The following is a 26,588-nucleotide window of genomic DNA, read 5'->3' on the forward strand; positions in this document are numbered from 1 at the left end:
TTCCCAGGATCCCTTCAATCCAGCCTCAGTTACTCACATTCCACTCAAACTACTCTCATCTACTCTTACCAAGGTCATCAACGACTGCCACAGGTTACTTCATGCTAAACCACTGGTTCATTCTTGGCCCTGACCTCACTTGACCTATGGCAGGATTTGATAGAGCCGACAGCTCCTCCTTGAAACATCTTTTTCATCTGGCTTCCAGGCTGCTGCCTCTCTTACCTTAGTTTTCTTTACTGGGATTTCTCTTCATCCCCCTGACCTCTAAACGTCAAAGTGTCCCAGGGCTTAGTCCTTGAACGTGTTTTATCTTCTACCTGAGCTCACTCCCTTGGTGATCTCATCCCATCTCATAGCGTAAACTTATACCACTGATTCCCGGGATGCTCATCTCTCTCCCTTGAACCCAGACTCGTACATCCTACTGCCTACTTGATATGTCTGCCTACCTGGATGTCTAACTGCATCTCAAACTTAACATGGCTAAATTTACCAAAATTAATCTCATCCAGACTTGCTCCCCCATCTCAGTAATGACAATGCCATTCTTCAGTTTCTTCAATCCAGAAACTGTGGCATCATCTTTGATGTTCCTCCTTCTCTCACGGCTCACATCCAATCAGTCAGCAAATCCTTTCCACCACACTCCAAATATAATGAGAATCTGACACTTTGCACCATCACCACCATTAGCATCTTGGTCTAAGCCACCGTCACCTCTTGCCTGGACTATGTTTAACAGCCTCCTACCTGGTCCCCTCGCTTCTGCTTCTGTCTCCCTCCCCGCAACATTCCCCTCACTCCTTTCTCAACACAGCAGCCAAAGTGGTCTTGTTAAAAACTGTCAGATGAGGCCATTTCTTTGCTGAATGGGACATCCTCCCAAGGCGTCCCATCTTGCTCAGGGTACAAGTTCAAGTTCTTGCGCTGATCTACAAGGATCTCTACAATTTGTCCCCTCCCTGGCCTCATCTCCCACCACGTTTTCCCTTGCTCACTCTGCCTTCCTTGCTTATCTAGAACCCATCAAACGTACTACACACTAAGTGTGGCCTCAGGAACTTTGTCTGTGACCTTTCCTCTTTCTGGAATCCTCTTTCCACGTGACTAGCTCCCTCACTTCCTTCAAGTCTTTGCTCAAAAGCCACTTTCTCAGTGATGCCTTCTCTGGATATACCATCTCAAATTGCACCTCCTTACTCCCCATCTCCACACTACTTATTTCTCTTTTCTTATCTTTCTACTAAGCACTTCTTACTACCTAACACGGTACAGTCACACCCCCGAGATATCGTGGGTTGGGTTCCAGACCACCACAGTACAGCGGATTGCAATAAAGTGAGTCACACGAATTTTCTGGTTTCCCAGTACATATAAAAGTTATGTTTGCACTTTACTGTAGTCTATTAAGTGTGCAATAGCATGTCTAAGAAAACAATGTACATATCTTAAGTGAAAAAAACACTTTAACGCTAAAAAATGCTAACCATCATCTTGACAATGCAGGGTTGCATTACAAACCTTCAATTTGTAAAACTACGCAATATTTGAGAAGCGCAATAAAACAACACCATCTGTATATATTGACTTGTATGTCCTATTTCTGTCTCTCTTCCCTACTAGAATAAGCTCCAGGAGAATTAGGATTTTTAGCTGGTTTTCACTACACCTTAGAAGAGTACCTGACACACCACGGGCTTCCTGATGAAGAGCTGGAGGATGGAGCCCCCAGTGGGCTTGTCTTAAGTGTACTCAGGCTTGACAACAGTGAACCAGCAAGGCCACTGTTCATCTCTCTGGTAGATGAGATGGCCTCCAGCAAAATCAGGATATGGGTATGGGTAACTGGACACCAGCTCGTGAGGCTTTGGCCGGCAGCGTCTTCCTCTTTCTTTTCTTTCTTTTTTTTTTTTTTTTTGGCCACACCACATGGCACATGGGATCTTAGTTCCCTGACCAGGCATCGAACCCACACCCCCTGTATTGGAAGCACAGAGTCTTAACCACTGGACCACCAGGAAAGTCCTGCTTCTTCTTTGTTGCTTTCACAGCTCATTAATGTCAGACCACATTTTGAAATCTCTAATTAATTCAGCAGCTGCTTCACGCTTACTTCATAATTTGGGTTTCACTCCCCTTGCCCACGGCAACTTCCCCGACAACTTGCACATACTGAGTCTCCGGAGGACAGGCGCGGCTGAGTGACTTCCCGGGGAAGCAGAATCAGGGCATTTGGGCACAAAATGATAAGCCAGCAAGAGGAAGATAAAGTCCCTGAGAGAGCCCCCGAAAGCATCCAATGCACTTGCTTCTGCTTCTCGATATCAGCCCCCAGTGCTCACAATGGGATGCAGGATGCAGGGGGACAGCGGGGGAGGAGCTGGAAGGAGACAGAGGAAGATGGCCTGACGGGGAGAGAGCTTTCCAAAGCTGTGTGCTCCTGTGAACTGGGCCCAACGAGGTCTGTAAGGGGATCAGATAATGAAGAGGGTGGGGACTCTCTGGAACCATTAACACTGTATATAATTTCCCCAAAATACTGAACAAAGAAGATCATTATGGGTACATTTAGGGCAATGGCTCATTTTGTTGCCTCGCGTCTTGATATTTTAATAAACTCACATACAGATCTCAGCAGCTTCTGCCTTCAATATCTCAGTCCATAACCTAAACCAGCGGTTCTCAAAGTAGGACGCCTGACCAGCAGCAACAGTTTCACTTGGGAACTTGTTAGAAGTGCAAATTCTGAGGTCTCACCCACACTTCATCTGGAACTCTGGGGTGGAGCCCAGAAATCTGTGTTTTAACAAAATCTTCAGGGGCTTGCGACGCAGGGTAAAGTTTGGGCAGCCTTGCTGTAAAGCTCTGCGTGTTGCTGCCCCCAAATCAGATGTGGTGGCTTGTGGAGAACAGGACGCATCCTCAGTATAACTGCAACACAAGCTTAGAGCGAGGCAGAGAGAAATCTCCAAATTCTTTACCCTTTCACAAGCTTCCTGCTTTCCACTCCCCTCCATGCACTCCCCTCTCAAGGTCAAAGCCCTTAGCATGGCATTCAGGACCTGTTCCCGGCTGACCCAACACTACCTTTTCTAACCCCAGCTCCCAGTGGATTAAAAAAAAAAAATCTCACACTTCAGACAACTGGTCAACACAGAAATGGGGCACGTTTGTCGGTCTCTGGAAGGGTCTTTCGAATGGCCTCCTCGGTATCCACCTGTCCCGTGGCCTCCTGCTCAGCCTCCAGGGCGCGTGTCCAACCACAGTCCCTCCCTTGGCAGCACTCCTGCTTCCACTCCTTTCTCCCTGGAAGAATCATTCCCTCCTCCGTGACTTCCCGGCATGCAGCTCACACTCTGATCAGAGCACACATCACGGGACATTAATTATAGAATTAAACTTGTACTAGTTAATTTATATAACCGATATTAATTATATAAACGTCTCTCTAACCTACAAGATTGTAAGCCTTCTAAGGGAGTGGGCCTTTGGCAGTAGCTGGGGTGGTGGTGGGAGGCCTCTCATTGAAGGAATAAACGTTTATTGAGCTACTAGTATGTGTCGGCACCATATCAGGTGCTGGTAGTTTTCCGAGAGATGTACTTAAGGTTGGTTTGCTTTTCAGAGAAGGTAAGGCTCCACTATCTTGGCTCCACTAACTCTGTTCTGGTGATATCTTTTAGGTTCATCTGAATCAAAGATTATTTTCATTAGTCACATAATGGTATCATTTTTTTGTTTTCTCTGCACTGAGAACAGGGTGCATTGTCGATATATTTGTAACCCAAGTTTACAGTGAGGCACAGAGAGATTTCCAAATTCTTTACCCATGAAGTTTTCACCTGAATCCAGGTTAAATACAAGATTCACAAAGGCTCCCGTTCCCGCTTTGTATATAAAACACTTTAAGTCTCCCCTTGCCTATCAACACGTAGACGATGAGTGAAGACCAGCACGAGCACCACAGAAATGGTGCCCAAGGCAACCACGTGGCCACCTCCCCACAGGAAAACAGTCGGATCCCTTCTCTGTAACAGAGACAACCGCACTTTGAGAGCTGGGGAGACAGCGCACGTGAAGTTTGGGAAAACTACACAGAAAGTGGAAATAGACACTAAAGTCCTATTTTGCCCCAAATTAAAACTGGGCATAGGATGAGGTGCTGATGCAGAGAGGAGGCACAGAAGGTCAGTACACCCAACACATCAGGTCAAAACGCTCAACTGTTCTCTTCCATGCTGAAAACGCAGGGCATCATTGCTCTGCGGCTTTGAGGACTTGCAAATTCATTACTTCTCGCTCACTGAACGAGTCTGCTGATACAAATCCATCTTTTCTGGACCATAAAGTGATCAAGTGCAACTTAAAACACCATAAACGTGTCCACAAGATGAACTGCATTCACTATGAACAATTCTCAATTGAGTGCTTTCCACAAATTTATGTTATATACATATTTTGCCGGTTTAAGGACTGTCGATTTTAAGACCTGTCATCAGTTTGTATTTGCTTGTGTATATCTATCTGTCTAAGAAGGAGAGAATCAACAGTTTCTCACCCAAAGAAAAATACTCTAACTGGCCCCAGGTAAGCAAGCAGTTACTCGTAGAGGTCTCCTCAACAACATTTATTTTTAAACAACATTTGGAAGAGCTCCATCAAGTATATACAAATGAGATGCCCTGTATTTAGTAATAGCTTGAAGGAAATGGTCTAATACCGCCCTAAGATATACTAAAACAAGTTTTGCCAGATTTCTGCAAAATACAGTCTTGTGCAGTAACATAACTATGAACATGCTTGAGGAAATATGAATATATAACAAATATTTCAATCTGTATAAACAGCAAGCATTAATACATTAGATTTCATTAAAATCTCTTCAGACAAATGTTGCAAATAGAGCTATCCAGGAGGTGGGAGGAGAGGCCAGCACCCCATTAATCACAGCTCGCCGCCCAGTACCCCTCGCTCTGGTCCACCTCTAGGACGGCCGTCTTTCTGAGGACAGACAGCCCAGTGCTCTCAGATTTCTGATGGGGATGCCCACACCAAGTGTGCTGCATCCGATGTCTGTCTCCAGCGTGATGCTCTAACCTCTCTCCGTCTCCCAGCCCCTCTTCTCTTCTGATCACTCACCGAGGGCTCAGGCTGGATTCCAGCTCACTCTTCCTGCCTCAAACTCCCTAGCTCCCTAGACCTTCTGGTGGGACCCTGTCGGAATAACCCCCTTCTGTCCTGTGAGCTACCCGGAACTGCTGCAGACCACCCTCACTACCCCTCCCCAGGAAGGCAGGACACACTGACACTAAATGTACGCTATTTTAACTCTGTAGGGTCACTCCTACATGGAAATCCTTCTAAATTACATTTTCTGTGATGAGTATTTCCAAACGCTCTAGGTTTTCAATCCTCACGGACAATGCTGTTTCACTGAGATGTTAAGGTCGCCCACACCCAACGCCGGAGCAGCCTCTCAGCCCATCTCAGAATGATGCTGCTACCGCATTCTTCCCCCCTCCCTTCAAGACCGCTTCAGCTTCACTTCATCGTCCTCCTCTGCTTCTACCAGAAAGGAGCTCCTCCCCAGGGCTGGCCTCAAGTGGTACTACTTCCTGTTACCAAAGCATCATCTGTACCCGTCTACCCGCGGGCCTGTCCCAGTGTCCTGCTGCCTAGAATGCCCTCTCTCACTCCCACCAAAACCTGAAGTCTTCCCGGGTGCCCAACATGACCCCCTTCGCTCCGCACTGTCCTATTTTCTGCGTGTTTCTCTCCCCCACTTCACTGACCCCAGAGTATGTGAACAGCTTACGCATCTCTTCCGTTCCTCAATATCTTGATACTTCTAGTATGGTCTTTTAAAAAAATGTTACAGGTACCAAATAAATACTTGTTAAGCAATAAGTGAATGAATAATAAAGATAGCGGAGCCCAGGGCCTCTTCAGGAAACTCTCCCCTGCTATATTCTCATTCCCTTTCTGGCCGAAACGTGGGCAGCAGAATGATTTGCATTTCAGGTCTTTTCTGATTTACCTGTAAATGTTTAAAGCTTTTGGACAATAGGCATTAGAGGAGACAGGGAGAGGGTAAAGAATTGTAAAACAAAGAAAATGTCATTTACCAGATTCCTTTGGAAGAGAGGAGTCTTGATTTAGTGATAAACAATTTGGGGGTAAGAATGAGTGCGGGTAGGTGTGTGGAAAAAACTCCTGAAAAAAAACACATCAAGAAACAAGCGGTGGTCTCTGAACTGCCTTTACAGGGTGGGTCCTATTAACTGAAGAACTTTTTGTTTCTGAACGTCATGGTCCCCTGCGTACGCAGGCAGGCGTGGGGATACAGGCCAAGGAAGGGGGCTGGAGGTGACACCCCACCACTACCCTTAGCAGGGGGGCAGCAGCTGGAGTTCCCAGGGGACATCTAGGAAGCGGGGTGGGGGACACTGGTGCTTTGGGGAGAACATAATTGTCTAAGGGGGTATTTTCAGTTATTTGCTCTGAGATGTGCAATGTATTTCCTTCTCTGGTTCCCTAGGAAACTACAGCAATGTTTTCTTTCTGGGGAACCCAAAGGAGTGCTGAGCTCTGTGGCCAAGTGGACACAAAGGAAAAGACACTGTGTCAGCAACCAGCCCGGGTACTGGAGGCGAGGGGACAGCTGCCATTTGAACTGTGTCCTCCAACCATGTCACGAGCTCCTGAGCCACGCTTGCATCTCCTCCACTGTACTGGGCTCTGTGAACTTGAACTAGAGCTCCACCAACTACAGAAAACCCGTCTCCATGGCACCTGTGGGAAGAAGACGGACCCTGGCAGGAGGAGATGCAGGGAGAGGGGAGTCTAAGGTCCAACCCTAGATCCGTCCCCACCTGCTGGTAATGTGGAAGCGTGGTTACGGGGTTCACAAAGCCAAGGAGGTATAAGCTTATTCAGCCTTATTATCTAGGAAATGCCCCAGACATCCTCTGTGTAGATGCGTCACCAACAAGGTGCCTTGGAGTCTCTGGCTCCTGAACCTGGTCTGAATCCAGTGCACCACGCAGACAGGAGCCTGGCGGCTGACTGCTGGTTACGGCACCCTCCGCATAACAGGAAGTGATGCAAAATCAAACGGGGCTTTCTAGCTGGCCCAAATCTCAGCCTTCTGCAATAACTAGAGAGAATGGCTTCTTTATGCTTCAATCTCAGTACCTTCAAAATAGGAACAATACCATTTATTTTAGTATACTTAGTTTTATATGGTAATTTGAAGGTAAACTTGAAAGAATGTACCAAGACCCGAATATTCTGGTAAGATGGATGCCTTTCAAATCTAAGATCATTACTAAGGAATACTTCTTCCTCCCCCTAACACCTTGGTAAAACAGGAGAGGAACTGGGGTATTATTCTACCTTAAAATTGTGAGAACTTGGGAGAATGACAGCCTAAGCAATTTCCCAGCAAATTACTCAGATACCCAGAGGCAAAGCACGGAATGCAGACTCTCTACCAGTCATCGCTGGAGAATGCAATCATGTAAAGCTCTGGATTAAGACAGCCCTGGATCCTGACTTTAGCCCACTCACCACTTAGCTGTGTGACTTTGGCTAAATTATGCAACTCCTCCAGCCTCAGTTTCTTCATCTGTAAAATGAGCTCATGACACCTAACCTACAGCTGTACTAAAAAACGTGAAGCAACGAGCAGAGTGCTGGGGTACTCAGTACCTGGTAACTCCTGCACCGCGATCACGTTCCTTAAAAAGCCCTTTTATTACACATATTGAAAGGCCAGGGTACCTGTGGGCAGCAACTGCAAAAAGGGGAGTTCAAACCATTTTGTGATTTCTTTTAAAACAAATTTTACTCTAGGAAGAGATGTAAAACTCCCAGAATTCTGAAATGAAGGAAAGGAAATATTAATATATTCTTATAGCGGAAAAACAAACTTGAAATGGAAATCCACGGTAGGATCACAAGGTGATGACTGCTTTTCTTCTATGCTTGTGATTCAATCTCATTTCCTCTTCACCATTTCTCATGTCTGCAGCATTACCTCTGTGAAGATAAACAACTGCCCAAGTAACAGCAATATAAAAGATGAGTTGTTTTGTGTTAAAATAGGGGAAGTGAAAGTTGTTTTTTCTTATTTTTTTAGCGAAAGACAACATTCTCAAAGAGATGGGTAGAGTGCTTAAAGAAAAAATAAAACCTTAGGATAAAATATGATTCTTTTAAGGTTATTTCTTCCACTTGATATTTATGTTTGAAAATGGTCCACAAACTGAGTATTTGAATCTAGATGGACCACAGCTCACGCAAGCCTCCATTTGTCTCAGCTCTGCTAATGCACACGCCGGGAGAACATCCATCAGTTACTAATAAGCAGAGATTCAGACGCCAACACACAAATCCTTCTGAACATTTATATCCTATCAAGTTGGGAATGTTTCTAAAAGATGTATGTGTGTGCATAGTTTATCTAATAGACTGAAATGGCTCTTATTTCTGTTCTGCCAAATAAAAAGGTATTTCCCTGACTATAAATGTGATTTCTTCAGCTCCCAAACTGCACATTTTCTGGGCATTTCCTCCTTATGCTTCCTGGCAGGTCTATCCACCATCAAATTCTCCAGGTTTGTCAAAACGTTAATAGCACCAATTTATATGAAGTGCCTGTGACTTGACCAGAATTCAAGATCAAAGTTAAAGCACACACAAAAATAACAGCAACACTTGAAAACAAGTGAGGATTTGGAAATGGCCACTTTGTCTAGGGCAACACTAGGGCCTCAACTTCCAAAAGGTGCAGAAAGTAGTGATATTTAGAAGGTACAGTAAGATGAGTAGGCGAGGGAACCGGGATGGCTCAGAGGACTTAGATTCCATGGACATCTGGTACCTGGATCTACTTAGTAGCTGCGTGGCCCTGGGTGAGTCACCCATAATTTCCTCGTTCATTAACTGTAGATAGTATCCCCATTTTGGTACATCTTCCACGCTTGCGGAAGGGTCTGGCAAAGTGCCTGGGACGAAGAAGGTGCCTGATAGATGTCAGTGTAAAACGTTTTACGCAACTTGGGGAATCTGGATTTCCACGTCAGATTTCCCAAGTCTGAAGTGTTGACAACTCACTCGAAACGTTTTAAAGTCTGTTCAGGCCAAACAAAGCACATGACCCACCGCCCGTGTGCTCCTGCCGCTGGGAGTCAATGCTGTTGTTTGTCGGCCCTGGTCCCGGGTCCCTGCACGTGGTCCTTCAGATGCAAAGGCAAGATTCCAACTTGAACCTCGGCCGCCCTGAGGTTCTACCACTATCCCATCTCACCTTCAGGGTCTCTTCTTTCGAGGGAGGACCCGGCGGATGGGAGAGCGCTCAGGGCTAAACCTCTCCCGGGCTCTGGGACGCGACGGACGGAAATTAGGAGGCAGGACTCACAGACCTAAAAACTCAAAAAGAAAACGCCTACCACCGCCCGGGTGCTCAGGGATTACCCACAGGGTCTACAGGTCTGCGCTGGGCGTGTTCCCTGAGGTCAGACTTCCCCGCTGTCATCCGTTCTCCTGTTTCCTCTGCCTCTCCTTCTCCTCCTCAGGCCACTGACCAGGACTTAGAGAACGTGAGCAGGCGCGCGGGGACAGGAGGAGCCTGTCACCGCGGTACCTTCAGCAAGGGCCCGATGAGCACGCTAGCACGGGCTGCTTGCTTTTTGGGCGTCGTGTGTTCCAGGTAGGGCGTGGAGTCTCGCATCCCTTTGGTCTGCGAGTGGACACAAGGCTGAGCTCCTGCAGCCACGTGACAGAAGGTGGGGACCTGTCCTCTCCTGAACAATACGAGGTGCCTTACAGGAGACGACACCACCACATGGGCTTCCAGGAGCAGCGGCTGAAGAGTGCCCGGGGGCCCAGATGAGGAAGGGAGGGCGAATCAGTGATGAACCTGCCGACAGAGATGGAGCACGAGGGGCCCCCGAGGGGCTGATTACAAAGGACACCCAGCCACATAACCCCTGAAGCCCCAAACAGGCTCTGCCTCATGACAACACCTGTGGCCAGCCTTGTGTGGGTCACATCACAGTCATCTGTACGGGGGCCCATTCCCAGCCCGGCCCGTGTAAGGGCTGGGGCCTCACGGCTGCACAGGCTGACGAGGGCCCATGGAGCTGACACCTACGGGAAAGACCGGCGATAAACACGACAACGACCAAGAGAAGAAAATGGGACTGTGGCTGTGACGGGAGTAAACCGGGTAACGGGGTGGCTGGGGGGCGGGGGGCGCGTGGCACTGGCGTACATGTCAACACTCGCCAAAGGAGACAGGAAGACAATCTCCTGTGAAGATTACTTCCGGTTTTAGAGGGATGAAAACTCTCAGGAAACAAAACATTAAAAAAAAATTACCAGCATTAGATTATTTCTTTATATTATCATTTTAACATGTAAGTTAAAAGGTAGGAGATTTAAAACTATGCTGGAGACATCAGCTTATTTCTATGACATCAGAGTATGACAGCCTCTGTTAGCCATAAGCACAGATTTTGTGTCATGCTGAAATGCAATTTAAAAATTAAATTCTACCCAGTCTGGTCCTAGCTAACTGAGGATGGCAAGTATAACGCAAGGTAATTGATTTCACGTATCATTCACTGAAAAGCAGTGGAAGCGGGAGTTTGAAGATGACTGTTGTGGTCCAGGTGGAGTTATTACTTTTGACGCCTATAGCTCCGCGCAAGCACGGACTGTGCAGGTATGTTCTGCTGACCAGCAGGCCACATTCAACCACATTCAGCACAGAATGTGCTCTTTTCCAAGAGGAGCCAGCCTGCACACCTTCAGCTCTTCTGTCTGTCTCTGACATCAGCTGGTGGGATGCACCTCTCTCAACATAAATGCGTACACAGTTCCAGAAGGCTGTGCTACTGGGAGACACTGGCAGGTATAACTGCAAGGGTAACAACAGGAACAGATACCCTGACCCAGGGGTTCTCACATGAGTCCTTCAGGGTCAATAAAGGGGGAGGTGACACTGAGATGATAGCTTTCCGTATTGTCAGAAGCAAACATCGAAACAGACACCAACCCACAAACTGTGATGTGTCCACACAGTGGAGGCTGTTTAGCAATAAAAAGAAACAAATTACTGTTACACTTAACTACATGGATGAATCTCCAAAAGGCATGTGGAGTGGAAACAGCCAGACCCAGGAGGGTAAATGCCACCTGGTCCCATCCCCACCGCACGCCAGAACAGATCCACGTAATCTGTAGTTACAGAGAGCAGATCAGTGCTGGAGAAACTTTCCGGGATGACTGAAAAGTTCATAAATCTTGATTGGGGTGCTGGTTACAGGGGTGTACACATATGTCAAAACTCATCAGACTGTACTTAAAATGTGTGTATGTCACTGGATGTAAACTATGTCTCAATGAAGTCGATTTAAAAAATTAAATATGACCCAAACCCAAAAAGCTTACACTTACCCATTCTCACAGTTAGTTCACAAAAGAAAGTTGTTTTTAATCCCCCAAATAGAGAAGATATAAAAGATAGTCCTTTTGAATTAAAAACTCTATTTTTCTCATTTTAAAGCCCAGTGATGGAAACCTCCTCAGGACTCATCAGGGATCAGAAGACAAGCCTTTGGGAACCACTCTTCTCTCCCTCTCTCCCCCCAGACCCCCTCCCTGCAGCCTACCTCGAGCATCCCTTTAACAAGGATCATGACTGCTTCATCTGGCAATGAACAGACCGGACTGGAGGACTGGAGCTACCAGGTTGGGGATTAAAATGAAATTGGACAGGAAGAAGGAATGATCTAAATAACTAATCAATTCTATCTAAAGCAGGGTGGGTAGGGAAGGGCAGGAGGCAGAGGGAACACGAGGGGTGAGGGAAAAGCTGAGAGACAGCGCTCTGGGGCTGCCACCCCTCCACAGGCCAGCGTCCTCCTGGGGACCTGTTACCTCAGTCACTGGGGACTTGCACCCAACAGGACCTGCGTGTGGCCGAGTCAGCTCAGCCCCTTAAATGAACCAGATATAAAATATCTATATATCTTATCATCATATTTTCCTTCAAAGAAGATCTGAGACTAACAGAACAGACATTTCTAAAAATAATACTTTTTACCTTCCTCTCCTTAAAGCCATTGGCTCACCAAGAGAATTCAGTAGCAGCCAAAGTATGACCCTAAGTGTGATTACTTGTTCTAGAAAACACTGCGTGTGCATGAAATAAAGTGATGGAAGGCAAAGGCTGGCATAGTTCATTTTAAACTCAGAACACTAAGAGGAAATAAACAACCAAAAAGCGAAGAAGACGACAAAACAAAACCCCAAATCCTCATAAAGACACAGTAGCACATTGAACGTCATGAAGGGGATTCCAAGGGTAAAATCTCCCTCATTCCCGACACCCTATGCGGCACTTAGGATGTGGCCGGCACTGTTCCAGGCACTTCACGTACAAAAGCTCCTACAGTCCTCAAACCAACCCAGCCTGCGGCTTTCCTCAGCCCCATTTCACAGATGAGGCACAGTGAGGTCACCTGGAGGAGTAACACTCCCCCAGCACTTTTCAGACAGCTACGCTTCTGCTGGAGCTTGGCTACTTTTGTCTATTTTGTTAAGGGCGGGACAGTATATTCCCAGGGGTTCTGTTTCTAGTACTGGGCCCTGATGCTCTGTTGACGGGGTGCTCCACCCGCCACGGGAATGTGAGACCATCAGCCCTCCTCCCTGTAAATGCACAGGGCGGCCCTTCCTACTCGGAGAAGTGGGAATTCTCCAGGCAAATGCTGACAGTCGATTCCTGGTGCTAATGATGGCAATACCTGGGATGAGAACGGAAGGAAGTGGAACAATGACATGCTCTCAGACAGGGCTTCGATCAGTTCAGAGAGGGCCAGCCTAGATTCTGAAAGGTGCCAGACAGTTCCCATATGTGGTTTCTCTAACTTGCCTTTACGGTTGCATCTTCACAATTTTAGCCAGATCTGCATACGGCAGGTCTATAATTTGCTTGCAAATTTTATTTAAATCAACTCAGTTAAAAAAAATTAAGTATCTTCTTTATTCATGACTTAAGTTCTATGCATGAAATCGATTTAATAGTCATACTTTATTAATACATTTATCTATGGAAATTCTATGTACCAACTAAAATCATTGCATGTCCTCCAGTGCTGTGACTTCTATGTTTTGAAGAATTCAAATTCTGAACTGGTGAAAGCCAGTCTTTATCCTCTAATTTAAAAATATGGAAATAATACAAACACGCCTCAGGAAACTGTCTCTCAATATGTATAAATGGAACTCTCCACACACACAGTTTCAAATGGCTGACGAAAGAAACTGGGCAGGAATCAGGCACTAGGTCAGGAGGAGCAGAAGCACTGGATCACAGACACGGTGCAACATTTTAATAAGAAATCGCAGAATCTGGCCAAATTCAACCACCAACACTAGCACACAGGAATCATGTCTTCTCAACAGAAACCTCAAAGATATAAATTAATGTGCACGTTTTGTTAAAAAAAACGGGGGGGGGGGCTCAGTAGGCAGAAATAAGAATCTAAAACCTTGATTAATCAGGAAAGTTATTTGCATTGTTTCTCCAGGAAGACTGAAAAGGAGCGCCGGTGCCTAAGGGGAGGGATCCCTCCGAGCCCAGGGGCTCCTCTGAGGTGCAGCCAGGAAGTGGGGAAGCAGCGGGGGCGCGGCGGGGGGGGGGGCTGGCTTTAGGATCCCTCCGCCCTCCCTCCCCCCACAGCAAGCAGCTCACGCTTATCTGCTTCTACAGTGTTCTTCCTCCTACGAGACTCCCTGACCAAATTGTTCAGCGAAAAAGAAATCTGGAAACCACTGGTGAGGCCCAATTTCCTCACCTTACCAATGAGGGGACTGAAGCTCAGAGAAGGTAAAGACTTTGGGTCACTCAGCAAAGTAGAATCCGAGTCTGAAGAACTCAACATCCAGATTCTGGCGTTTATCTGACCAAAAGCACCTCTAGGAATGCCCCCCGGCAGACAGATACTGGGGACCGTAGTGAACGCCATACAACACCCTCGCCTACCCTCGAAAATGAAGACGTGTGATTAACCATCAATTCCTCGAGGAGGGGATGGCGGCCAGCAGTATTTAATGAAGGGTTATGAGTCAATGGAAGTCAATTAGAAATAAGATGAAGGGGAAGTATTTGGGGAAGTATGAGGTAAGGAAACAGGCACATCTCTTCCTGAAAAGCTGTATAAATCAAATAATGTGTAAACAGATTAGGAAAGCTTCCTAATTACGAACAACAGAAACAAAAACAATGAAAATAGCAGTAGAAATAACAGCAACAGCTATAATGTATCCTTTATTATCTACCAAACACTGGAGTCAGCACTTTATATGCACTTAATATCCCTGTGACATAAATATTATTGTTCCCACTTTTATAGATTAAAAAACTGAGCCTAAGCCCATGGTAGGGTGACCAACTGTCCTGGTTTGCCTGGCACCAAACGGGTTCCCGAGGTGTGGAACTGTCAGTGCCGAAAGCAGGAAAATCCTGGGCAATTTGGGGTGGCTGGTGACCTTACCTGTGGGGCTGGTAGGTGACAGTAACTTCCATGGCAGCCGGACTCCCCAGCCACCACTACCTTCTATGGGATAACTTCCCTCCATGTGCTCCAGCCTAGACTTTCACATACTGGTTTAAAGAAGGGCATGACCAGTATCGTACAAAACCACACGTTCATATGTAGCTTTAGCTCCATGTAGAGAAAAGACAGCACTGCAGAGCCTCGAGCCTCCATCCCCCAGAAGAGTAAAGAAGGGACACTTACCTTGACCTCAAACTCGAAGTGCTCGTCCTTCCCTTGGCCGCAGAGGACATAGCGTGGAATACTAATTTTGATGGGGTCCTTCAGGTTGTCTGGATTTGCTCCCAAAGAGCGAGACACCATCCGCTATCAAAGGCACATCAGATGGGAGAACAAAGAGAGAGACCAAGATCACTGCACTGCAAATACCCCGCCCGGCCAGGCGGAGGAAACGCGTTTCAAGCAAAGAAAAGAGCATCAGACCAGTAGAGTTTACTTAAAAAATGATGGTTTCCTTTGAAAGAGAAACGCTACGTCTCTCTCATGACAAAAGACCATTTCTTTAGGGATACCGTTCTAAAAAGGTAGGGCGAAAGCACTTCCAAATGTTGTTTGGCTTTGATGTTCCTTCCAATTTATAAGAACAAGTGAAAAAAAGGACAGATTACATATCCTGACTCTAAAAAAAAAGTCTGGTATAAACCAGATTCTTTTCTGAAAAGTCTTGATCACTGAACAACTTCTTTTTTCTTCACAGACTACCAGACTGCTGTACGTAAAGCTCTAAAGCTGGAGATTTTATTCAAATGCACTTCATTTTTAACTTCCAGGCATTTTTATAAGGCAGTGTAGTGTGGAAAGCTCTTTCAACCACAATTAAAACGAATCCCCGGTGTTTCCTTTAGGCTCCATCTGATTAATAATCAACTGGGCTCTGACAAATGTCTACGGTCTGGATGGTGGGAAGACGGAGGGGCTTGAGGAATAGGCATTAAAAAAAATTAGAAGGGAATTCTCCTGAGTGTGAATGGAAGGAAATCTCTGAACAATCCTTATCATTAACACTAACGGAGGGCTTTACGAAACATAAGAAGATGTGTTTTTGAAGCAGTAACAGTAATAAAATAATTAAAATCATATTTATAGTTAGCATCATAATTATAGTTAGCATTTATTGAATACATACTATTACCCAGAACTGTGCTGAACAGTTTATGTGCGTCGTTTTGTTTAATCCTCATGACCCTCCCCAGGAGGCAGGAACCATTATGAACCCAATTTATCAGACGAAGAGTCCCAGGACTCAGAGCCTAGGTAAATTTTAAGAGTTTAGGTAACTTAGAGGTAAGTGGTAGAGTCAGGATTCGAACTCAGGCTAACCGAGAGAGCCCACATGCATCACCACTATACTGCTAGAGTGACATTTATTTATCAATTTATTTTTAAAAATTTTTTATGGGGGTATAATTGATTTACAATGTTGTGTCAGTTTCAGGTGTAGCGCAAAGCGATTCAGTTATAAATATTTTTTCATACTCTTTTCCACTGTAGGTTATTACAAGATATTGAATATAGTTCCCTGTGTGTGCAGTAAATCCTTATTGTTTATCTATTTTATATATAGTGGTGTATATCTGATAATCCCAAACTCCCAATTTATCCCCCCGCCCATTTTCCCCTTTGGTAACCGTAAGTTTGCTTTCTCTGTCTATGAGTCTGTTTCTGTCTTATATACAGATTCATCTCTATTATTTTTTAGATTCCACATATAAGTGATAGCATATTTGTCTTTCTCTGCCTGACTTACCTCACTCAGTACCTTTCATGAAATTTTAAAGTAAGTCCGTCCACCTGAGATAAACTGAGCTCACAAACACCTCAACATATACAGAATTTAAGAAGATGGAAAACCCATGGTTATACAACTAAACTCACTGATTTGACCAAAAAGACAACAGGGGCAACAAGCTCCCTTTCCCTCAGGCAGAAAGGGGTCCTGGACCCTTGGATCCTCGGCCAGGGGTAGCATGGATGGTCCAGGTTTGCTGCGCAGGGGAAAGCTCAGAGCTCTGGATGACATGGAGGCACGTGACTTGCCTCAGGTGGCGGCTCTCATCGAGCTGACAGTGTAAACACACTGGCGCGATATGAAGTTACCAAAGCCTTTTAGAGCATCTTACTTTTTCACTGCGTGGCTGGTTACCCCAAACAAGAACCATTCCTTTTATTGCAGTGGTGCACCTGTTTAGCTGTCCTTGGTGTCAAAAAACCATAGCGGAAATCCCTAAAAAGAGAGTTTCTCGATACGTGTATTGCCAAAGACCTTGCAATCCACTAAGAGTATTATTTCCAAATAATAGACATCTAGAATGTAGGATGTCTATTAGAATGTAGAATGTAGACATCTCCCGAAACATGGGATATGTTTATCTATTTGAAGGTGAAAAGGCAGAGAAATAATCTAGTGCTTTTATTTATTTTCAACAAACATATTTAATGTTAAGAAATGTCTCTGACCTCAAAGCCCATGGTTTGGCCATGCAGTCCTTGCTCTGCTGTCTTAGCTCTGAAACCTTCTATGTCATGCTTGTAACTGTATTTTTCAAGTAGGAACATAACCTCTCTTCCACATGTGACACAATCACCTGGGAACTCCACTGCTACAGTGTGAGCGCGTGCATGCGCGCGCACGCGTGTGTGTGTATGTGTGTGTGTGGAGTTGCGAATGGAGAGCTGTGGTGTCTGGAAGCGCAAAGGAGCTTAGAACAACCTCAGCAGAAGGGCTGCCGCTGTCAGGCTTTTAAGCAAGAACCGGTAACACTAGTTTAGAAGACCCACTCCCGGATCCTCCCTACCGGTTAGAACAACAGCCCCTGCGGCAGCTGACTGGGTGAGGAGCTCTCTCTGCACAGCTGCGGGCTCCCCTCTAAGGGGCAAGAAGGGGGAAAAGGAGGAAGGAAGAAGAGCAATTAAATTGTTCCGCTTCAGGCTCGGTCGACACACAGCGTGATAAACCAGAGCAGTGCTGTTAGTGCCGCTGGGCTAGAACAAAGCCCTAGGGGTCTGGTGCTCCTAAATGGAGAGGCAGCAACCCCAGCTAGGGGACGGGAAAGCCTCGTGGAGAAGGGGCTCTGCAGCCGGGTACACAAGGATGAATAGGAGTTTTCCAGGAGGAAGAGAAGGCTCATTCTGGCAGAAGAAGGGGTGCCCTCGTTATAAACCTTTAGTTCACTGAAGAAAGTAAAGAAATACCTGGGCCGATGTTTGGCACAGAGTAGGTGCAGAGAGGTGGGGGGGATGGGGAGAGAGGGATGGGAAAAACTGTTGCCCTCCAATCGATTAGGAACAGTGTGTCACCACATGTGTTTATCGGTTCTCAACAAGGTGCAGAGGACAATACCAACACGTTTAACACACTTGGTGGATCCTCCACCACTGTCTGCTTCCCTGAAGCAATTGCAGAAGAGGGACTTGGATTCCACATGGCCGTCACCTGGAGGAGACTCAGAATTCAATCCGAGCTTTCGGAGCTGGTCTCTGACGGACAGTCTGAACCTCCCTCTCTGAACCTCCCTCTCTGAACCTCCATTTTGTCGTCAGTGGAAATGGGCACGATGTTTCCCAAATCTCCTCTATGTGGCAGGAACCCAACTGTGACCAAGGCCGTGACCCGCCCTGTGGGACAAGTAAACTGATAATTACAGCAAGATGAGAAAGTTATGATGGGGGTCACTGAGTGAAAAACATATACACAGATATTGCTATCCAAATACTGTGAACTTTCCTGAGGAAGAACTGCAGTCAAAACCGCCCAGGTACACTGCTAACCAAGCAGTGGAGACTTAACTTTCTAAACACCTTTCCCTATAGGCGCCCTTAGGATATACAATCAAACATCGATGTCTTTTACTGAGCGCCAGCTATGGACCATACACAGGGCCAGGTCCTGGGGATACAAAGTAACGTTGACAAAGTATCTGTAACTTCTAAGACCTTTAGTTTTTCTCAACTGCATTAAGTTCTAAACAAAGACAAGGTTTTTCTACTCTGGATGGATTATACGCTAACGTTAGCAAACGCTACCTTAACCTTCTTTTTTCATATGTCAACTTTCGAAGGGGGTTAAGACTGTAACTGATGGTCTGGTTATCACACAGGCATTTTAAGACTAGAAAGTTCTCTAAGAATGCGTAATTGTGAAATCAATTGCTAATGAAAAGAAAGTTGTTTGATGCATAGGCTTATAAATCCCTTACAGAAAAAAATCACTGCCTTTGATAATTTAACTGGGTATATGAATTACGTAGAGACCAGTTACCTAGGAGACACTGGATCTTATTATGTAGCTCGCCTAAATCCAGGACGGCCCTTTACATCCCAGCACATGCACGTGTACCTCAAGAAACGGTTCTAGGTGGTACACAAGAGCCACTGCTCCACTCAGGACCAGACAGGGAAGAATAACTGAACCCATGGCTGAGAAGAGGATATTTCTCTTCATTATTTTGCACGATGGGGATTAGAAATATTGTCAGAGTTCCCACATCTGGGACCACAGTTTACTTCAATCTCACTGATTTCACAGTTAACTGAATATTAACAGGTGTAGAGAAATGAACACCTGCAGAAATGAATAACTGAAGAATAAGCCAGGGATCTGAAGACATTTGAGCAAAAGTATAGATAAAAATGAAGAGTATGTGCTTCCACCAAATCACTGCTGCAACGTAATTTTTAGACACTATGTTCTGAAGTCAATTTGATGAGAAATGTCGAATTCTCAGGATATACTGTGAAAGGTTCCTGACGTTCTCCTAAACTATGTTTATGTTGGGCAGGAAGGAAAACTAACATAACTGTCTCCTAAATTTATTTTTTATTTGAAAGGAGCTACATTTTGAATATCTTGAGATTTACAGTGGACAAGCAAATGTGTGCTGTATCATATATCCCATTATTTGTGAGAGTTTTTAAATTTCTATGGAATTATTTATTTTGGAATCAGTCACAGTTTCTTAAACTTGGAAGGGGAAGCTGGTGACACATCATGCTAGGAGGTAAAGAAACATGAAAGGCTGTATGTCTGGAAGCACGTCTCGCAGGAGATCTGGATAAATATGTAGGACAGGTCAAGGAATTTCAAATGCACCACAGAGTGGCTCTATTTAGAAATAAAAAGTCAAGGAAAAGTACATAATTAGTAACTTGGATTACATTCCTATACATAAGAAATATCTTTTAGGGACTTCCCTGGAGGTCCAGTGGTTAAGACTTCGTCTTCCAGTGCAGGGTGTGTGGGTTCGATCCCTGGTTGCAGAGCTAAGATCCCACATGCCTCGCAGCCAGAAAAACAGAAACATAAAACAGAAGCAATACTGTAACAGAGTCAATAAAGACTTTAAAAATGGTCCTCTTTAAAAAAAAAAAATCTTTTAAAATAAGATACAGAGAAATATTTTTCTGATAGCTTTTAACAAAACAATGTCCTGTGTCAACAAATTCACTATTTTTCCAGGGGTGTGGAAATATTATAGTCCAGTCCTCAGCCTAAAGAAGCAGACAGAACACAGGCTACGTTTTGAATATTCAGATTAGAATCTTCTCTTCCTACTCAGGCTGTCTCCTTCAAAAGGAGCAAATTAAGAAAATTAATAGGAAGCAGCATTAACATCCACTAGGATCACTGTCGGCACTGCAGAGGGCACAGAGTGAACCGATTCCAAAGGGAGTCATCAACATTCTCCCCTAAATGCTCTAATTACATACCAGATGGCTGAATTCAGTATATGCTTTAACCATGACAAGGTCAGGGCTCAGGACGGCCGTCTGATCTCTTAGCCAAATATCCAAGCTTTGCTTCTAAAATACAGGCAAACCTGGGTCTTTATGAGATTTAACAAAAACTAGTAATTCCCCTTTCTCTGTTCCCAGCATAGCACATATTTCTAATCCCCCTTTTTTCAACCACACATGCCACAGTAATAGTTCTAATTAGAGCTATTTGCATCAAGCACCTACTATGACCCAGCAGTTTGAAAACGGGGGTCTGGGGCAGAGATGGTGAGGACCCATCACCTTCTCAAATACGAGCCACGTCACAGGAAATGGGGCATAAAGGTAACCTGTGTGAGCAGATGTACGTTACAAATGTGGCTAAAAGCCAAGACATGCTTGCATTCCTCTCCAGAAGGCGAAGCCAGCCTGTGCTGTGAAGGGACCGGGGCTAGTCCCACACCACCTTTGAAGGCTTAGTACCAACAACTGACCTGGATTTGCTAAGACACATGGCACACCTACCTGCTCCAGGTCAGGGTCAGGACTTAACAACAGCCCGACATATAGAACCACCATGAACTGCATCTCATTTTAAAGTGACTTTAAAAGATGCACGTCAGGAAACAGAAATATGGGTTTTCAAATAAAGGAGTATTTCTTTCCTTTTGATATGTATCTATATCTATATGTTATCAAGGATAAATTACCCAGAAAATGACAAACTGTGTTGGATATAAATGCTTGTGGAATATCCTGAGTTTACTGGCCTTCCAGTAAATTCGAATCTGTGATTCTCACTAAAAGTAGATTATTTCATCCATGTAGCTCTGAGTTGATTGATCAACATTGTTTCAAGGTTTGGAAATACTGAATGATCTGATGAATGTTTCAGCCTGAAGCTATTAAAAATGTCCCCATCTTTCTCTAGACCAAAAAGAACTTCAATGGTCATTGTCTCTGGATAACCCATCGTTAGATGGATGATTTAAAAAAAGATTAAATAACAGGTCTAGTACGAACGTGGCAGTAGCTGTCATGTGGCTCTCGTTACCAAACATGAGTCTAGGCAGTTGAGGACCTGAGGAGGGAAAACCAGCTGATCTCCCTCCTGGTTCTACAATGTCTTTAATGACCCAAGAAAAGTACCACTCATCATCACTCACTGATTTCTGCTGAGCCCTAGTTTTGGTTCAAACTGTACTGAATTCTCAGGTCCAGGCAAAACTGAAGTGGGGGTAGGGGGTTGGTGGAGATTCTCTTTATCGGGTTTCTGTAGAGCATACTGTTTAATCTTCCAACTAAAGGAGCAACTTCGAGCACACAAGGTTATCTGTACTGTACTGCCACAATGATTATACCCAGGCTTTTCTTCTGTAAGAGCTAAAATGTAGAGAGCAAAAAGGAGACATAAGGCGTACGAAGACACGATGGAATTGCAAAGAAACTTGTAAGGCAATTCTTGAAAAACAAAACTCATAAAAAGAGAAAAAATATTTAATGTCTAGAAATTCCAAGAAAAAAGTTACAAGTCAGAAAAAAAATCAATAGTTTTTCCAATCAATTATTCATTCCTACGAAAAAAACAAATCAACAACAAAAAAATGTATTCAGGCAATGTCAAGAATAACCATGACCAGAAGGTGACTCTGGCATTGTGGAAAGAACATACATTCTGGAGTAAGGTCTGGGTTTGAGTTCCAATTCCCAATCAGTGATCCTTTCAGATACAAAATGGAAATCGATAACAATTCGCCCATCCTGGGAGGATCACTGTGGGGCTCCAAAGAAACAATACACAGGAAAGAACTCTGCACACTGTAAACCACAATATAAAGGGTGGTCAGGGCTGTTACCGCTGCAGTCCACTGCATCTGCAGCAACAGAAGGTTTTAACAAGATGGCAGAAGAAGAAAACGTGAGTAGTGATTTATAATAGAATCTCTTTCCTTCTCACCCAACTGTATTCCATTCCGTTCCTTATAAAGGAGGTTTTTTAAAAATTACAAGGGTGCATCCTTAAAAAGAGACTGGACGGTGTGGTTTGGAATCTGTGTTGTGTAAGAACCAGCAGGGGGACCGAAGAGTGTTGGAGGTAAAGAAGAAAACCCCGTTGGGGCTTCCCTGGTGGCGCAGTGGTTGAGAGTCCACCTGCCGATGCAGGGGACGCAGGTTCGTGCCCCGGTCCGGGAGCATCCCACATGCCGCGGGGCGGCTGGGCCCGTGAGCCATGGCCGCTGAGCCTGCGTGTCTGGAGCCTGTGCTCCGCAACGGAAGAGGCCACAGCAGTGAGAGGCCCGCGTACCACAAAAAAAAAAAAAAAAGAAGAAAACCCCGAGGAGGTGAGAGAGAGCGCACTGTGTTCTTAGAAGGGCTGTGATATAACAGTTGTGAAACAGACTTGTTCTACTCTGTGACTGAGGGCGCCACAGACGGACGGACTGCAGATGGAGGCCACATTAAGGAAGATTATGGAAACGACGGTCTAATGAGAGCAGATCCCAATGGATAAACTGCTTCAGAGGCAGGTGATGATCAGCCTGTGGAGGCGTCAAGCAAAGACTGAACTGGAAAATAAGTTCAACTAGTAACTAGGACTCAGTACTTCCATAAGGGAGAGGTCCTACAGGTTTTATCTGAATTTATCTTCACTAGAACCTTGGGAACCCTGACCCAATGCATCCGGGTGTGGTCCCAATTCTCTCTCCCTTGTAGCCGTAGGAGGAGGAGCAGATATTCTTGCCATGGCTTCGTGGTGAATGGAGTGTGCGCTGCCTTTTGCCCCTTGACTTTGGACTTGCATGTGTCACTTGCGTTGGCCAAGGGGATGTTAGCAGACATGACGCACGGTTGCCTTTTCGTGCTTCTGTCATCGACATGATACGGCCACTGCCCCTTCCACGTAGATCCAAAATGAGGCAGGTGGTGCAGACCGAACTAGCTGACCTGCAGATGACCTTAGCCTAAAGCAGAGCTGCCTCGATTTACTTGCAAACCATCAGTGAGGAATAAAAGCTTTTTCTTGGTGCGTCACTACAATTTCGAGGGTTGCCTGCTATTTGGCAACAGCTGACTGATACGACATCACAAAAGGTACGTTAAGGAAGGAAGCAGTATCAACTAAAGTGAACAGTGGAAGCTGTGTAACTAAATTAACAAGACGACCTCATGAGAAACTGGTCTGTCCAACAAGACCATCTGAGAAGCACTAATAAAAGTGCTCTAATCTATTTATCATTCAAAGCTGTAATTCATCACTCATCTAAAGAATGTAAATAAAAATTACTGTAATTACGACCACTGGAAGGCGTAAGCATTCTCTCCAAAGGATGCACACACATTTTTTTAAGTAATGGGAACAGGGAGACAAACTGTTTTGAAATGTTTTTCAACAAAGACGCAATAAATTCACCCTGCCAACCACAAGTCTGCACAACAGGCAGCTGTGAGCAAAATGGATTTTAATCAAATTCAGATGAAATCACTGTTCCAAAAGGCCTCAAAGAGGTATTGTCTAGAACGCATTAACAAGCTCCACCACGCTTACGCCTATATTACGACAGTGCAAGATGCCACATAATAAAGTGTGTATGAACCTATTTCTTTCTGATACAGGAACTCATTACAACTGAAAAGACAGTACTTCAGGCTGGACGCTGAGGCTGCCACGCCTGCTCCGCCGCAGCAGTGTCCCGGCTCAGAACCCGAAAATGAGCCCGTGAGCCAGAGAGGCCCTAGGACTGAAGCCACGGAGGACAAGGGCACGCACACCACTCCACTGGCTTCTCCAGGCATCATGACCACCTTAATACTCAGTTCATGATGGCAAATCAAATTCTCATATCAGGACCGTATTTGATCTCAAGGTAAAAAGTATGCTTAGGTGAAAAGAAGTGACACGTGAAATCTGAACTGCCCAGAGGCGGCTGCTTCTGTTTTGTAGTGAGAGCAGAATGCAGCCCTCATCTCGGGCCACTTGGACCGTAAAGCAGACTGAACAAGTCATAACCGATAATATGATCTGTATGCAATGCCCACTTCGCTGCGTGCTCCATCTACGGACAATATTAAAGAACATCACTGATAACACAGTAGGATTCTGCTTCTTTACCTATGAGGACGAGCAGGTCTGTCTGTTTAATACGTATCACTCTGTTCAAATTTTGGACTGCTTATGTACTGTTTCCTTTCCAACCACGGCATCCCTCTGCTGACATCTTAAACTTCACTCTCTCCACTCTTCATGATCATTCATTCCGTTCTTCTTATCAAGAACACACGAGAAAATACTCAATTTAAATTAGGGGAAATATTATTGATAAGATATTAGAAGACTATTGTGGTTCATTTGGGAATTTTCTGTGGTAGGAGATCCACCAGCCAAGCATGTGACAAGCGAACTGACTGTAACCATGTCCTCACCGCAGACTCAAAAGCCTCCACGTGTAAGGCAATAGGGTGCGTGTGTGTGTGTGTCTGTGTGTATTGGGGGTAGAGGGTGTTGCTGAAGAGGTAAAAAGGGCTTCACATGAAAAGGTAAAAACACTTGAATTCTATCACCTCAAAAAGACAAAAAGCTCCGCTTGGCCACCGCAAACCAGGCTGCGGCCAGCAGTGTGGACCCTGATGCACTCTCCCGGGTCCTGCCTCTCCCTGCTCACTTCCCCAGAACCTGGGGAGAGGAAAACCAATGCTGGAAACTTGGAGCAAGTTCAGTAGCTTGTTGTCGGCGCTGATGGGGAAGAGAGGGAAGACCTGCATTTCCTGACCAAAGGGAGACAGACAGTCCCTGGAAGGGTCAGCCCTGGCACTGGCCCTATCACGGACGAGGAACAGAAGTGAAGGGGGGCTACAACATTATATTGCACGTTATGTAAATATCTGACCAGAACACAAAGTGGCCCCCGCAGGCCAGGCTAAAACGAAGGCCTTAGCGGAACGGCCGAGTCGCTAAGCGCGGACGCACTGCAGCGCAGCTGCCGTGACCCTGGCTGAAGTGAAGGACAGGGGGAGGTGGCCCCCTTCCTCCTGAGACTCTGGAAGCTAGTAGGACATTCATAACTGAGAAACAGGAGAAGGCGCGCGGAGCAACCCAGGGTCAGATGCAGTAGAACACCAGTACAAAACGTGTAACCCGACTCCGCACAGGAATGTGAACAGCAGCATGGGCAAAGGAAGGGGTCAACCAGAGAAGGGAGAGATTTCTGAAGAGCCCAGCTTCAAGCCTCTTTCCAGGAGGAGGGCAGCCGGCTCCTGGGTGGTACCGGTGGGGAGAGGAGCCCGACCTGAGGCAGACACGGCCATGAGTTGCTCTCAGAAGCGAGGCCAGCAGGCCCCCGTGGTCGGAGGTGAAGGAGGGTGAGCCAGCTGAGAGGCAGGCGGGAGGGCCGCCAGGGAAGCGCCGGATGCCATCGACGTGATCTCTATCTGATAAGATAGCGCACGGCAGCCTGGGAAGTTACACCGGGGCTAAGGGTCTCTCTAGGAGAGGACCACCAAAGCTCAGAGGAAGGCCTGGCACACTGGGGGCATGTGGCCCAGGGGAAGGGCAGTCAAAGCTAAGCCAACCAGGGAGGAGCTGAAGTCACAGGCTGGAAAGGAACAGTCCAGAGTCTGAAGGGAGGAGGGAAAAGGTAATGCCCTGAAGAAGACCCCACAGGGCAGGGGCGCTGCCTACATCCTACGTGTTACAGGGAGGGGAGGGCGCTGTAAACCCCCAGGTCCTCCAGGGAAGCCTGATGTGTCACTAACGTGCTCTGCGGCAGAGCTGTCCCAACCTTGGCCAACGGAGGACGTCGAGAGGGTCACTGCCAGACCAGACAGACACCTTTTCAGGCAGCACAAATCCGCCTGCCAGTGTCCAGCAGAAATAGACTCCAAGGCACATAAGCACAGGTCGACATGAGCACAATGTGAAATGCTTCCAGCACCTCACAAATAATGAGGACCCGATTTACACGGCTGACGTTCAAGAAAGTGAAGCAAGGTGGTGATAAAGATATTTCATCAGTGCTCTACTATCACCTATTTTTAGTTCAGTGGCGATGTTTAAAATATTTACATTTTCAATTTATAGAGGCCTGCATTTTTCCAGTTTCAAATCAGTTAGCTACACTGAGATAGACATAGCCCTGGATGACTTTCATCATGTTTATTTTATGAAAGATCTCAAAAAATAACGTGGAGTATTTTCACAGGTCTCCTCCCTAGAGCCTTGTCAAGTGTGCGATTAGGCACAGAGCC

The 26,588-nt window shown here is 45.7% G+C and overlaps 1 protein-coding gene across 2 annotated transcripts in view; it reads right to left on the reverse strand.

The window, feature by feature from the left end:
• Positions 1 to 26,588, reverse strand: part of KIF16B (kinesin family member 16B) — a 280,446-nt gene that overhangs the window by 71,009 nt on the left and 182,849 nt on the right. For both annotated transcript variants that reach the window (XM_060123762.1, XM_060123761.1), the window contains one exon: positions 14,817 to 14,939. In XM_060123762.1, coding sequence (XP_059979745.1) covers positions 14,817 to 14,939 — 123 coding nt within the window. The remainder of the gene's footprint in view (positions 1 to 14,816; positions 14,940 to 26,588) is intronic.

The sequence above is a fragment of the Lagenorhynchus albirostris genome, chromosome 15 (assembly GCF_949774975.1).
Source record: "Lagenorhynchus albirostris chromosome 15, mLagAlb1.1, whole genome shotgun sequence".
In the NCBI taxonomy this organism is placed as follows: Eukaryota; Metazoa; Chordata; class Mammalia; order Artiodactyla; family Delphinidae; genus Lagenorhynchus; species Lagenorhynchus albirostris.